Source organism: Diuraphis noxia, unplaced genomic scaffold (genome assembly GCF_037042655.1).
Source record: "Diuraphis noxia isolate RWA-SAM2 unplaced genomic scaffold, SU_Dnox_SAM2 contig0003, whole genome shotgun sequence".
Classification (NCBI taxonomy): domain Eukaryota; kingdom Metazoa; phylum Arthropoda; class Insecta; order Hemiptera; family Aphididae; genus Diuraphis; species Diuraphis noxia.
Genome location: NW_028301713.1, coordinates 58,654,043 through 58,670,788, shown reverse-complemented (window position 1 = coordinate 58,670,788; position 16,746 = coordinate 58,654,043). Strand labels below are relative to the sequence as shown.

At 30.6% G+C, this 16,746-nt stretch overlaps 1 protein-coding gene across 4 annotated transcripts in view; it reads left to right on the top strand.

Annotated features, from left to right (window-relative positions):
• The window catches only part of LOC107165362 (uncharacterized), a 57,416-nt gene that overhangs the window by 34,176 nt on the left and 6,494 nt on the right, over positions 1–16,746 (top strand). For all 4 annotated transcript variants that reach the window (XM_089222663.1, XM_089222661.1, XM_089222662.1 and 1 more), the window contains exons 2-3: positions 9,158–9,345; positions 14,982–15,793. In XM_089222663.1, the coding sequence (XP_089078789.1) occupies positions 9,184–9,345; positions 14,982–15,793 (974 nt within the window). In that variant the 5' untranslated portion in view covers positions 9,158–9,183. The remainder of the gene's footprint in view (positions 1–9,157; positions 9,346–14,981; positions 15,794–16,746) is intronic.

Sequence of the window (16,746 nt, the reverse complement as noted above, 5' to 3'; positions counted from 1 at the left end):
TTTTAGATTATTTACATGCGTTCAATCATAGTATAATGACATTAAAAATTAATTATTTTGTTTGTATGCGATAACGCTTCTTTTTTTCTGGCTGATGATATTGTTATGACTTATGAACATTTCTGAGTAGGATGTACGTATGCTTCAAGTGTACATAACATACATATATACTATCCTTATCTTTATTTTAAAGAGCAAATACTTAAATAATATATTGACTTTGACAATATAAGTGTTAAAGCCCCATAATAATATTTAAAACGTAAATAATTACCGAAAACGTTTAAATTGAACATATATGTTCATATATACATACATATATATGAACATATATGCTTATATATACAATTATACATACATATATATGAACATATATGTTTATATATACATCTATAGATGTCTACTGTCTAGGTACCTATGTTGTTATGTTGCCTATGTATTATTATTACTGTATACAGTGGATTTATCTGTTATGCCTTATGCTTATGGTATTAATTATTAAGCACATGCTATGAGTAAGTATGTAGACAGTCTTAGGTAAAAAATAACTATCTATGTAGAAAAGAATTATTACTATTAAAAAGATCGTTTTGACAGTTTATTTTAAATTCGATCAAATCGATTAATTATTATATTATTTGAATTGACACCACAGCTCATCGTCGTATGTGTACCTATACGATAATAATATAACGTAATCTATTTTAAGTCTTAACGACTGTCTATTATTTATTAGAATTATAAATATTACTACAACAAACAAGTTTATGAGTTTAGCAATATTATAGTTATTAATTATTATACAATATAATATCGAGAGTTACGTTAAAAATTCAATTCATCAACGTTATTAGGTACTTTTTGTATAAAGGAATTTTTAACCACAATTTGAGTTGGACAATATAATACTTAACTAGTTGTATACAATATCATAATTCATAATACACACGCCGTAATAATATTATATACACGTATTGATGTTAATTAAAAACCGTAACGAGTGCGTTAAATGAGTATATTATACCAAAAAAAAAAAGTATAAACTATTAACTCACGTGTATATATAGGTACACACACACACACACACACACACACATACACATAAAATATTGTTTCCATTTTACCCATGCTAAATTCTCGTTATTATTTAATGTTATTCATTCATACGCTCGTGTTTTATTATGTACCCGGTATTCGGGCGAATTTATATCGCGAAGGAGAGACGACGATATCCGTATGTGTTTCGTACTAAAGCGCGTCGACGACGCCATAAAAACTCGACGAGTTTTCTATTCTAATAAATAGAAGCATTAAATATACATATATATTATGTTTTATATATTACAGTTTTTTTTTCTACTTGCACTCCACCGCCCACCGGATGGGGATGCGTCTTTATAATATATACACACGCTCACCTCGTCAGAATTAAACATTGTGTATATACATATTATACATAACATATATAGGTACTTGGGACACAGATTGGTGCAGTATACATCCACACACGCATATCTTATACGCCTATAATAATAATAATAATATATGCTTTTTAAACTACCACACACATATATTATTATAATACACTCCGCAACTTACCCCTCATGCGTACACACACCACGACTCTATTCATCTCGCGCGCGCGCAAACTATACGTATTATATGTACGAGGAGTCTCCTCTGCATCACCTCTTGATAAGCAATTTCGCCTTCTCTTGGTATATATATTTATTATTTTTTCACAATTAACTACGTGACTAAAATTGTTTTTTCTCTCCCCTTTCACTCTTTATATATATTTGTGCAGCGATCTTGGGCTCGCGCGCATATATATATATTACATATAGACACCTATACACCCGCGCAATATATAAAATCGCATCGCCAACGGTATGTTATACAACAAACTCTGTGACTGTGGCTTCTGCAGTTTTGCGACGAAACGATTATCGAAACGTTTCGCCATGTAATCGCGAAACGGTCCAATTTCCCGCGTCCATATGTATATATATATATATATATATATATATATATATATATATATATATATATATATATACGAAATTGTCTGCCAGCTCCAAATGGACTATTATACAATGTACACTTATGTATGTGTATATATATATATATATATATATATATATATACATTTAATATGATATGATGTGGTATGTGCACCAGTAAAAGCCAATATGCGTTATAAAAGTGTATAATATTGTTTGTGTATTATACACGTAGATGGTGACGATGCGTGTAAGGCTTCGATGTATCCTGAGGTATACACGATCAGTCTTAACGCTGTGGCATTAAAGTTTTTTCTTCCTTTTTTTCAATTAGGTATATTAACTCGAAAATACAAAACCGATGACTAACCGATTCCGAACGCGTTTATAATGTATACATTATAATAATAGATGTTATATACACTATTACACTATTACATATATATACATGTACATAATATATATGATATTATGTCCTAAATAAAATTCCGAGCTGTATATTATAGGCGGGACGATATAATAATTATTATATTGTATGGCAAATTCGCAATTTTCTACGTCGTCGGCAAATATTGTCGAACATACACGCAGGGGAGTTTCGTTGATGTCTCGCCAAACCCTCAGATGATGTATAATATAAAATAGGCGTATATTCGTATATACCGCGGAGCACATTGCAGTAACAGCACATCAACGCCACGCTCTATGCTAATAATAATATAATACATACATCATATTATAATACGTTTAACGTTTATATATGTATATATATATATATTATAATTTATAAAGATGTGCTGCGGCGCGTTCCACAACATAATATTATATATACACAATACACATAATATTATATTGTACGGCGCGTATATATGATTACGTTGCTCATCTCTTTGTGTACGCACATCAAGTCCCGACACACCACGCACGCACATATTTCACGGTCTGCAGGATGATGAGGCATATATATATATAATATTCTTTTTCCATGCGCCGAGCCTTGCCAATAAAAACGAAAAATCGAAGACAAATATTTAATTGATCTCCCCGCATCATCAGCATAATATGACACGCACACACGTATGTACATATTTATACCGTCGACTAGGCACGTTTTTCTTGTATAGGTATATTCTTATATTTTATTAATATGTGTATATGATAGATCTTTTAATTATATAGGTAGATACAATACCCATGGTAAAAATATTGAAAATATCAACGGATTATGCGGCATTTTTTAGAAAACCGGAAAAGTATTTCTACGTTTGACTTAAGATTTAAAACGGCATCTAATACCTAGTATATTATGTGCATATAGTTTTATAGTCAAGTGCAGCTGTAGTAACTGGAATTCATACTAAATAAACATTATATATAACACTATAACCTATACCGCAATAAACGATAGGTATACCGTCCGTGGTATATTATTATATATTATATTCATATATACAGTTATAGTTATAATTGCAATCCCATAAATTTCATATAGTATTTGCACATAGTACAGCACACAAAAAATTACCAAATTACTGAAATATAAAATATAGGTGTTTATTTATTTATTTATTATTGTTATGAACCATGCGTGACGAGATCGATTTGGTCTATAACCAAAACATTAATATTATAATATTCCGTTTGTTTTGTATAAAAATGTATAGTATATACCAGTTATAGGTACAATATATTGTGTAGTAAAAGAAGTCAATAAAAAAAAAAGTGATTTGGAAAGCTACTTAAAGAAAACAAAAGTATAATACATATCAATATATGTATAATTGTCCATAATTTAATATAAAATGTATAGATAATTAAAAAATACAGTACCATACCATGGTATGATGTCATTACGAATAATGTTTAGGCATGTAAATTACTATTAATAGAAGTATACGTATACTGGCTTTTTTTCTCGTTCGCGAGTCTTGGCCCCTGGGGATAGGTCTGTTGGACTTTTGTACTTTCCCACCCACAGAATATATATTTTATGTGTATACCTACACTATATATTATAAATTATAATATTATATTCAATCGCCTTATCCTACCTCAAGTTATGATGTAGTAATATGATGTAGCAGCAGCAGCAGCTCGTATAATCACGCAGTTTTTAGTGTTTTGACATCGAACCGTAGCGCAGTCTGAAACGAAACGATTGAATCACGAGATTATATTATTATAGTGTATTATACTATATTATGTAGGTATAGTTTTATGGTTACCTAGGCGCGCGCATAACATATTTTAAGTATATCTATACGAGTTTTCCATGTTCGTTTTAGGCGTTTTTAAACGAACAGCGATTGTGTTCGGCGTTTGGCTTTTACATTAATCCTTGGCTGTCAATATTGAACACTGCGTAAAAAAACCAGTTTTTTCCCTATATGCATATAATAATGCATCGCGAACGACCGTCGCACATAATAATATTATATATTTTTCCCCATTTTCTCACGCGATGTGGCTCCGGTTGCGGATTCCTCGGACGCTACTGCAACTGTATAAAATATGTAAACTTATATTATTGTAGTCGCAGCTTGTCGCAGTATATTATTTTATACCTACGCCATACTGCAGTAACCTCATATTTACTTTGTTTGTGTAAAGGTATATAGGTATAGTATTATATAAATGTCTTAGTACGCAATAATACCTTCTTCCATCGCCGTTCAGTTCGCGATTCTATTTGGAGTCATCGAAGTCTGTATATATTCGCAATGTCTGATACCTGTATATACATACATTATTTACCTATATGTATATAATAAAACATAGGTACCTCGGGTAACCTGCACAAATATAGGCACACACGCACATTTTTATATATTTGAAACACCGCCTCGGCCGAAACAGGTAAACATAAGTACCAATATATATATATATATATATATAATATGCGCGTATATAGGCTTGAATTGGATTTGACCAATCGATGGCGAACCGGTCTGCGTTAAGCGACAAACGCACCGCCTCATTTTCAAAATGGTCGTCGTCATGGTCCCGGTTTTCATGTACACATAATAATAATAGAAATAGTAATAAAGATATATTATGTTATATAGGCCTCGCGTATCTCTGCCTGTGCACGTATCGCTCGCGCCGACGCCGTCGCCGCAGAGTTTTTTAATTGAATATCATTAAACATAAACGGAATGTCATCAATTCCTTTCTATTTTTCATTTTTTTTTTTTTTTACATTTATACCTGTCTACCTCCCGTACACGCATGAATTTGATGGCCGTACGATATGGTACACGTATATACCTAATAATAAATATATATATCCCTAGAGTAAATACACTCATTTATACATATATGACAGGTACATACGGCCATCGTGGCGAAGATGGTGGTTAGGGTAGGAAATTGACCGACATTCGACGATCACGCGACACGCCTATTATCGTGTGGTTTCCCTCTTACCCTAGTTAAATATAATATAATAATTAATATTACATTATTATTATATCGTATTTATATATTATATCGAAACGACGAAGATACGATCCGCCCGCAGACGAACCACGCGAATAGATAGGCGTATGTACAACATAAAGGTGGTATATATTTTATACATTATGTATTGGTCTATATAAATAAGGTAAAGACATACATATATACACAATATATATACATAAATAAACTTTGAAAATTCGTCGTCACATCCAGTGCAAAACATGCATGTCCATATAAAATATATTTCAACCGATATAGCTACCTATTATTGTCGTACATAGATATATACGACTGTAGTCGATTTGCACCTAAATTAACTCAAATTATATGCTACACGTGTAATTTACCCCAACATTTTTTAAATGCGTTTGTAATTTGTGCAAAACTTAAATTTTAGTATTATTTGTGTATAATACGTACACACTATACACAGTATCCGTTACGGTAATATAAAGTACTATTATATATAGGTACTTATATATTGAGAATTGATATGTGATGAAAAACTAATAATATTTATCCTAATAATTAAAATACATATTATTCAATTTCAGTTCCTGAACGTGTATTACTTATTTCACTTATCCATAATTACACCGAACTTCTTTAAGGTACAATATTATCGACTTATAATATATAATATTATGCTCAATTTAATCAATTTGATGCAAAGTTCATATTATCTTGATTTTGATTTAAATTACAAACTCTCATAAATACGTTATCTATTATTATAAAAAATGTTATTTGTGTGTACGTTTAAAACTTCAAATTTCAATATATGTATAAGTATAGGTAAAATGAGATAATACATATAGGTACATATAGTAAACTCTACCTATATATAATAGTATTATATTATAATTTATACCGTCTATAATATTTTTATTTCATTAGCTGCCACTGACAAAATTAAATCCATACATGAACTCCAAGGTTCTCACCCTTTCTGGAATGAAAACGTATCAGTGTTTAAACAGGATAATTTGTTAAAAAAATTTTAACAAAAAATATAATATGTTTTTTATCCACAATTAAATAATCCAGAGAGATTTTTATATTTAGTTTTATTATTATATCTATCATCAAGTTTTATATATAATATAGGTAGGTTATTATGTATACAATTATATATGCTTATATAATATCTAAATACTTTAGATTCTAAAGTCCAAACATCAGCAATTGTTTTATAGTTCGCAAGATAAATATATATAATATAACAGGTACCTACAATCTATAACTAATTGGATAGAATTAAATAAATGGATTTATCTGCATGGGTATTACGAACAAATATTTTTTTTTGTCTCAACAACAAAATTTGTCTCAACTTTAAATTGAACACACATGAGTATATAAACGTGTTTGGCTCGACCAATTTTATCACATATTACAACCATATAGCCGAACCCGCCGTATGACAAATTATTTTCCTCACTACTTTTTTATTAAACAATAATAAATTCTAAATTACATTAAAATGTTTAATTTATTTTATACCCTTGGGTTGTGATTCTAATATAAATTAACACAGTAAAAAATAACGAATTATTAGTATTATGTTATTATTATGTAGTCGGGTCCGATTGAATTGTACCTATATATTATTTACCGCGTTGTATATACCTACCTACCTTTAAATTTAGTATCTATAAGTTATACCTATACTTATATGAAAGTGTATATAACAGTCTAAACCGAAATTGTGTTAATTTAACACTCGCATTGCAGTATCGGAATGAACAATCTGGTTAAATGTAGGTATATAAGGCGCAGTATTAGTGTCTAACGAAGGTTATACTTGGAAAATTGATCGCACTAGAACATTGCCAACTTTCACCTTATAAATATTCATATTAATATCGGATTTATTTATAGCGTAACATATGTAATTCTATTATTTCAATGTTCGCTTATACTCCAATTTATTTTACGCGTCGTCCACACGCATAGCACATCGACTATATGAAGTATAATATACTCAATAAAAAACTTCTATACAGCACAAAAAAAATATATTGTCTGAATGATTGAGAATTCTAGAATGTAGTTATATATTCTTATTTCTTGTAAGTATAATACAATAATTGGGTACGATGCATATGTACTGCAGTCCCTGGCGATGTGCTTAAATAAACATTTAGTGCTACAGTCTGACATTTGTTTTGAAGGCTTATGCATATAACTAACTTATAGCTATAGCAGTTTATTTTCCTGTAAGTATTATGGTAACGCAACAACATACGCCGCGTATAATATTTCCTGTTTACTTGTTTAAATATTATGCAAATTTTGACGATTTAGACAGCAGCATCTCTTTCTCTGTCTCTCGCTCAATCTATCTCTCTTTCTCTCACGCACACATATACACGTAGGTACACTATAAAGATAGGAAATTAAATTAAAAATAATTAACTCAAATTATGTATATTATGATGGAATGCGTTTAATCTCGTGTGGAAATTTAACAAATACTTCTTTTTTAAGATAACAAAACATATCCTTTCAGTATTTCGTTCATCGGAATAATTTGCAACGCTGAAATTTATACAATTTAATAATCTGGTGTGCGATAAAACTACAAATTTAAATCATTATCATATTATGTTCTGTAATCGTGTATTCAGGTATATGCATATTACATATACCTACGTACCTACAGTTACTAGATACATTAGATAGTATATACAGATAGCATATTATTATAACTGCACTATATTGTTGGATTTTCTTCTATATTATGTTTGTAATGTAATATAGTGAGATATTTACATTTAATCAGATAATAATATATAATATACCTATAGCTAATACTAAAAAAAAATTATAATCCATTCAACGTCTTTGCAGGCATAGACGTTGAAATATGGTCGATAAGCTGGTGTATTTAGCAATAGGATAAGCATAGTTAGGTATATTGGATTAGAGCGACCAAACAGAATCATAATAATATAAGTATCAGTACCTAGAAAAAAATTGCAATATCGCATAACGGTTATTTTGTTATTGCGTTTATAATAATGTAATGTTAATTTGTGGTAAATATTGTAATACAATTTATTAGACCTTCAAGTTTTTCAAAAATTAATAATTAATAATTTCAATCTTATTTGCATTTTATAACTAATAATAATTATTATTATTATTGTCGATAAAACTATTTCTTTTAGTCGTATACCTACGATTATCATTTTTATATGATATGAAACCGGATTTATGTTGTAATATTTTTTTTTTAACTATGATGAATATATAAAATTCGTATGGACCAAATCAGTCGAAAACAAACCTGAAATTGTACACTGCATGTACATATTGTCATATTACAATATATAAAACATAATATTATAACGCGCTGCAGCTAGTGTATGCGTGTGTGAATGTGTGATGTTACAGTGTATAGGTACACAATATACATATCTGGTGTCCAAATCTTAAATAGGTCGTATATAAAAGTGCAGTATTACAATTTCGTATTATGCGCTCTGATTTTATTTCTGAAAATTGTAGTTACTCACTTTCGAGCCTATATAGGTATTATATGCACATATTTATTAGTGCAATATGTTTTTCGTTGCACGCGATACGCGAACCGTCATCGTCACTTATTATAATATGTAATAATAATGTATCGATACATTTATTACGGTAGCTGTTATGAGTAATAACGTCTCCGTTTGTTCTGTTTACAGGGTTGGAAAGGATCGCTGAAGAGTTAATGGGAAGAAGAAAATGGCACCAATATCAAGACATTTTGGCGAAAAATTATTTACTGGAAGAGGAATTGATGGACCGGAGAGAATGGGTTCCCGTCAAAACGTGTAATTCGTGTGATGTGAGCACAGACCTGAGCGTAGCGGATCACTCACCTTCAGAACTGGTAAATTATGCAATTAATATATTATAAACCTTTAATATAACTTAATTTTGGAATTTGAGATAAGTACGATTCGAGAAAAAATTGAAAATTATTTGCTTTATTGTTAGTGGCATAATGCCATTATAATAGATAAGCGTCCATTTTTTATTTTGTTCCCTACTATATAATGTTTTGAGTTTCATAGAAATATTTTTGAATTTGGTTTTAATCCAGTCATGTAAAAACGAAGGTACCTTTGTATTATTGTTGACCTATATATCTCAAGAACCATCATAGACCATATATATTTCTATTGGCTATTTTAAATTTTTATTGAAGTATAGCAGGGGTCACCAACTAATTTCTATGGGGGTCCGTTTTGAAACTTACCAAATTTTACGCGGTCCAAACAGTTTCAATGACATAATTTATAAATTTGTGATTATATTTATTTATCTATTCACATTGTATTTTACACACATTAATAAATAGGTATATACATTTTAAAATTTGTATTTATATTTATTTATTTATTTAAATTGAATTTACAAAAAAAAAGATTATGTTTGAAATATTTCATTTTTAATGTGAAAAATTGGTCAAATTCATACGCGTCACTCCGACGACGGCGCGTTTCCCTCGCCGGTTTGGCGCGTATGAACTTAATCAATGTAAAATGAAAACGAGCTCGCGGTCCATAAAAAAAGTGCTCGAGGTCCGTATCCGGACCGCGGTCCGCCAGTTGGTGACCCCTGAAGTATAGCAAGTGGCTGACACTTGTAAATATTTACAGGATAGATGTCGGCGATTGACATAATAATTATAATTTTCTTATTGTTTTTTTACAAGCATTCAAAGTTTGAATTTTGACAACATACGTAAAAATCACGAAAAATCGCAAATTATTTTAAATTCATAAAAATTGTTCTTTTTAAATCTAATATTTGAACATTTTTAATAATCTATAATATATCCTAGACAGATAAACCGTCTCCGCTCAGAATCGTTTTTCGTGTACAAAATGATATAATATCATTTGATTCAAATTTAATTCCACCCATTACAGTAGCCCACTTGTAACTGTACTGTACAGCAAAGCGACATATACGACTTACTCGATTTTTTTGTTTTTATTTCTATTTACACAATTTTATATCCCCAGAAAGTGACATATTGCGAATATAATATACCGATATGGCGTAAAATATATTGTAATTTATTATGTAACAAAATATATCGTATGAATACAATTGTGTACATCAGTGCGTAGTTCAAACTATAAGTACCTATATACGGCAATTATAAATAGTATACCTAATTTTGCATTCGTCGTTGTAATTAAGAACAATGTGTACTATGCTGCTTGTGATATACGTATATATAATATATTACTATTGTTGTTGTATAACTGCAACGTGCGGGAGCTCGCGAAGTTTTTCAGTAGGACGTTTACCTTTTAAACGGCTGCAGCTCGCGCATATATATAATTATTATATACATATGTCATATACGATAGAGTCCACTTGTCATCGTTTCTAAATGACCTACATTTCGCGTGGTCGTCATACATATACCATTTTATTCATTTGCTTTTAACCTCTTGCAGGAGGTTAGGTGCTCCCTAGAAATTATTATTATTCATGGTCGTTTTTTTTATTCATAAATCGTAAAATACCGGAATAATGTGTAACAAAAGAAAACGTTTCGCGGTCTTTTTATTCGTTTTTTTTTTTTTTTTATTCGCATAAATTGTTTAATATAATTTATAATATTATACCTAACGTGTATACCGACAATCGGATATCGTGTTAAAAGAAAATCACGCACTCGCTCGTTCGATTTGTATTAATCTAAAATGAAACAACGTGAGTTTGAATTTCACGTTGTAGTAATATTGTAAACAATACAAATACAAGACACAACTATAATTTATTGTACGACTATATCATAATATATTATTATGGACCTATACGTTGTGGATCGTGGATGTAACACACTGTGTGATGTGTGTGTAGAGTATAATAATAATAATTATTATTATATGATTTACTCAAAATCATTACAGAAACATATTATACAAACTAAAAAACTAAAATTAGTTATTGTAAAGTATAGAATATATAAGTATATAAATATATAAATATAACTATGCACAATATTATGTAAGTACGCATCAGCATTTCCATTTTTAGAGCATTATTATCAGTAGTAATAATGTTATTACCTCAAAACTAAATAATTTATACAACACACCGTAGGCTAGACTGTCTATAATATAATATGCCAATACTCTACCCAATTAAATTATAATAAATATTGTCAATCCATGTAATCTAAAGTGTCTGACATCAGTTTATAATTTATTAGCGATCATTGATTTTTTTTTTTGTATATATTTAAATATTATCTATTCAGTGTAGTGTTTTGGATATGTGATTTACAGTTTTAACAATACATGTTTATATAGAACTGCACTTCAGAAAAGTTTAAATTACTACGTCGAATATAATCCTATATGCATTTGATACATTTAATGTAGGTATAGTTCTATATAAGTGTAATGTACTAATGTTATTCATAGTATATATATTCCGTTTCGGTATTTATATAGATATCAGTATATACCTAACGTAATTCACATATCACATGTATATATGATGACGATGTATCAACATATAGATAATATATTAATATAAAATGTAAAGTATTCAATCAATAAAATTATTTGCATGATCGAAAATCACGGGGACGTAACTTACCTATATATATATACCAAACTGTAGTCTGTAAACAATCTAAGAAAATACGATCTGGTTAAATTATCAACAATTTTTTGATTGTTTATTAATTAATTTAAATGTAGGTATATACACTATAAATATACCATAATATTAAATTCGATACTGTGTTAAGTGTACCAATACTTTTAAACATAATATAATGTGTTAAAAGCGAAAGTAACTAGAACATAATATTTTGTAGATAAAATTACGGAAATTGTAATTACCTAGGAAAACATTATAATTTATTAATATATTAAAGAGAGTTGAGACTTAGGGTGTGTACTTATAAGTTATAGTTTAAACCTGTATAATTTTACCTTCTTAATTATTAAATGAATTACATTATATTTGCGTGTTTATTGTACTGCAGGTTTTGCTTAAAATTTGAGTAATAAATATATTGTACCTAAGTATATGAATATAGTTAATAGTTAAAAGTTTTTTATACAAATAACATACTTCAACATTAATCGGCCAGGTATATTTATATGATTAGGTAGACATATATTTACCGCAAAATAAGTATAGGTATTATTAAATATATCAACTTAATATTCTTACTGAAAATATATTTCATTTAGAAATAATATTTCTTTTTTTAAGCCAGTAGATAAAGCTATTATTTTGTTTAACTACCAATGTATTTAAATTTTTCTTATAAATTTTTTACCAAACAATATAAACATAAATAATTCATATTTCATAAAACGTTTCACAAAAGTACGCCACTACTTCTAAATCTATAAAATATAAATCAATATAAATCAAAGAATATTTAGCAAAATACAGTTTTTTTTTTAAATATAATAATTTGATGATTCACGCAATTATGCCGGTGTATCTATCAAAGAAAAAAAAAAACGATTTGACATTTCGAGAATTTTTTTATCGTTGTGATTTATTTCTATATCATGTTACATTCATTTTAGTATTTCAAGAATATAAATTGATTTATAATACAATTATTGTTAAATAATTAATTTTGGAGAGCACATACAAATACAATTATTATACTATACTTTATTAGGTTTCAAGTATACTGCAGGAATGATTATTTTAACGAAAAATGTATACCTAACCTATATCTATGGTGTTAAAAATATCGTTTTATATAGTATATTTAAATTTATTAGATTGTTATATTATCTGCATTAAGTATATATAATATCGTTTTATCGGTTAAATTATTGATATTTATTCACAGTAAAGTCAAGTAGAAGCTCTTTTTTTGCGCATATTAATATTATTATCGACACAGAAAAGTGTCGCACTAACTGCAGCTACATGAGCGGATGCAGCAGGGTCTCTTTGCAGTTGGCCGACACCTTTCGCAATTTGTTATGCAGCAAATATTAAACTCTTAACTTTTGACCGATTTTGTATTATAATGTGGCTGAGAATCGTGACTCGTTAGAAAAGTTTCGACTGTGCGTGGCAATAATATATAAATTATTTATCCCTGAAACAATATGATATTATTATCATGAGATGTGGTGCGTATAGGTATTATAGGTACTTCCGATCGCCTGATTTGGCATTCCCTTTAATAGTATATTATTATTATTATTATTATTATCGTTATTGTTGCACGTATGTACCGCGTGGCGTATAGAGTCGTTTATAAAATAATATTATATTATGATCGATTCGCTTTATTGTGATAAAAACTAATCGGTAGGTCGTTTCACCAGATTCATTTTAGATTCTTATCGTATGCGACGAAGGTCTACAGCAAAAACTGTCTAATTTTTTTAAAATATCTGCAGTGCGATGTGTCCCAGGCATTTTGTTGCCCTCAGGAGAGGTATCGTTTACTGGAGCATTTAAACCTTCTCAACCTTCCAGTAGTGTATTTATGTTAGGAATTTTAAACTTGTAGTGGTAAAATAATATCCTGTTCATAGAAACATTTCTGTAAATCGCCGTGGGGGCTAAGGGCCGGTAATGCATTTCTCACCTCTTCGGTACGGTCGATGTTGAAAATCTGTCGCACCGATACAAGCGGTAAACTGTTTATGCAAATACGTTGCAATTAACGGTTGTATTTATATAATGGTTTATATTGCAATCTATACTGTTGTAATTTTATTTTTCTAAAACATTATCTTGATCTTTCGAACAAGAAAATTTTAATATTTCAAAGTATATACTATTATATGTTCTTCACATCTTCTAAAAGATAGGTATTCAAATTATTTCATCCCTTATTGATTTCTTTGTCGAGGTTTCTACAAAACACATTTACAGATGGCTCCCAGATTTTCAACGATGAACAAATATTGTATTTTTTAATTTATTGTTTACATAATCGTTATGCCATAATGACTATCTTGGCGTTAGAATTGTTATTACATTAATTTGTTTTCTTCTTATTCTGTGCCTGCACAGTTCAATCTACCAACATTCGAAGCCCCTCGATGCCCCGAAACAAGCAGTTTGAATATACCTCTCGAATATCATCATTTGCAAAAGTGACACGTACTAAAACTTATTTCCGGCTTAGTTTCTTATACTTTATTAATTAATGAATATCTTTATTTCTTGACTAGCTCTGTTTACTTAACGTAATGTACCTATACGCATATCGATAATAGTCATTTATATAGATGACCGTCTGTGTCTTTTAAACTATTCTTTGATTATTATTTATTTAATATCTATACTTCGACACCGTTATCATGACATAACTCTTAAAAAAATGATTGCCTATGCAAATATTGATGTTTATTATAGGTAAGCTCCGGAACTGTTCGATAATAAGGATAGAACGTTAAACGACTACAAGAAGTGTTTACGCGGTTAGGATAAAGTTAGGCTAAGTTTTATCATGTAATATATACGAAAATATTAAAAAATCATGTGCTGTGTTCGCAGGAGCCATCGTCTGAAACGGGAAGTTTGAGCGGCGGCAGTCGCAGCGCAGAGAGTCCGGAACCGGAACCGGGCAGGCGGTCGTCTTCTACGCCGCCCCCGGCTACATCAGAGCCGTGTCGCGCCGATGACCGGTCGCCGCCACCACCGCCACTGCTGTTGCTGCCAAACCCCACGGCCGCAGCCGCCGCCGCAATGGCTGCGGTCGCGTCTCTGAACAACTCGTCGTCGTCATCGTCCACGACGACGATGACACCAGCGGGTGGACCACCGTCACCCAGAGCGCTGGAAGCCGCGGCCGCCGGCCTGCCGAAATGGCTATTGGCCGCCGCCACTCTGAGGCTGCAAGAAACAACGGCCGCTGCAGCAGCAGCCGCAGCCGCAGCTGCGACCTCGGCGGCCACCAGCTGCAGGTCACCACCCGCCCATCATCACAATCAACAGCAACAACAACACCAGTCGCTTGATCAACCACTCGATCTCAGCGCCAAGAGCAATAACAACAACAACAACAATAATAACAGCAACAACAACAACCACAACAACGTCAGCGGTCCGGGTGGCAACGCTTCGTCGTCGCCAGCTTCGTCCACACCGTCGTGTCCGAGCTTGCCGTCTACGCCGTCGTCGTCCGAGCTGAGAAACGTGCCGGCCACCGTCGCTGCCGCCGTCGCCGTCAACCCGTTCACGTCAGATCTCATCACCACAGACATGGTTAACCAGCTGCGTGACCTGTTACCGGGCGCGTCCACGTTCCTACCGCACCAACCGCTCAATGTGCCCATACTCACCACCAACAACCGGAACTTGTTAAAGTGAGTGGCCGTTCGAACTTTAAATTTAGTTAAATATATTTTATCGTCGTATACTGCAGGGTGTCCCGTGAAGATTTACCCATTGCGATATCTCCTGAAATAATGATGGTGATATCGAAATTCTGGTTTTTTAATAACACTCTCACAGGAATAAGAACTACAATTATTTCATACATTAATTTATTTTTATGTTTTAGTAAAAAAGTTAAAAAAAATATATATTTTTTATTTAATTATTGTGTTTATTTTTCTGAAAATATTGACGTTTCAAAATTTTATTTTCATTGATTTCCTGATTTTTAATTTTTTTTTTAGTTTCGAGAAAAATTGCGAATTATTTAACACCATAATGTTATCAAACATATAACCCGCCGCGCCGCGCACATTCCCATACGGTCGGCCGAATACTTTCCATGTTCCTTATAGTTATAATCAAATTTTATTTCTTCAAAACTAGAAAAAATATGACAAATCAGGAAATTAATGAAAATAAAATTTTGAAATGTCAATATTTTCAGAAAAATAAACTACAAAATGGCTATCTTTAATTTTTTTGGAACTAATTAAATAAAAAAATGTATTTTTTACATTTCTTACAAAGCATTAAAAAAAATTTAAAAAAGAAATAATTATAGTTCTTATCCCTGTGAATCTTATTATAAAACCGGCATTTTGAAATCACCATTATTTAGTAAGATATCGCAATGGGTAAATCTTCGCGGGACACCCTGTATATGGTTATTTTATTATATTATATAATATTATTATAATTCGCACCTTTAAAATGAGACTGTTGAGACAACTAAAAATATAAAGTTTTGAGAAAAAGCGGTTTGAAATTTAAAACTAAAATATATTAAAAGTTCTTTGCATATATATATATATATATCCATTTGAAATTAAAAAAAATACTTGCAAACATGCAATGTTTTTTCAATATAATATGATTTCTT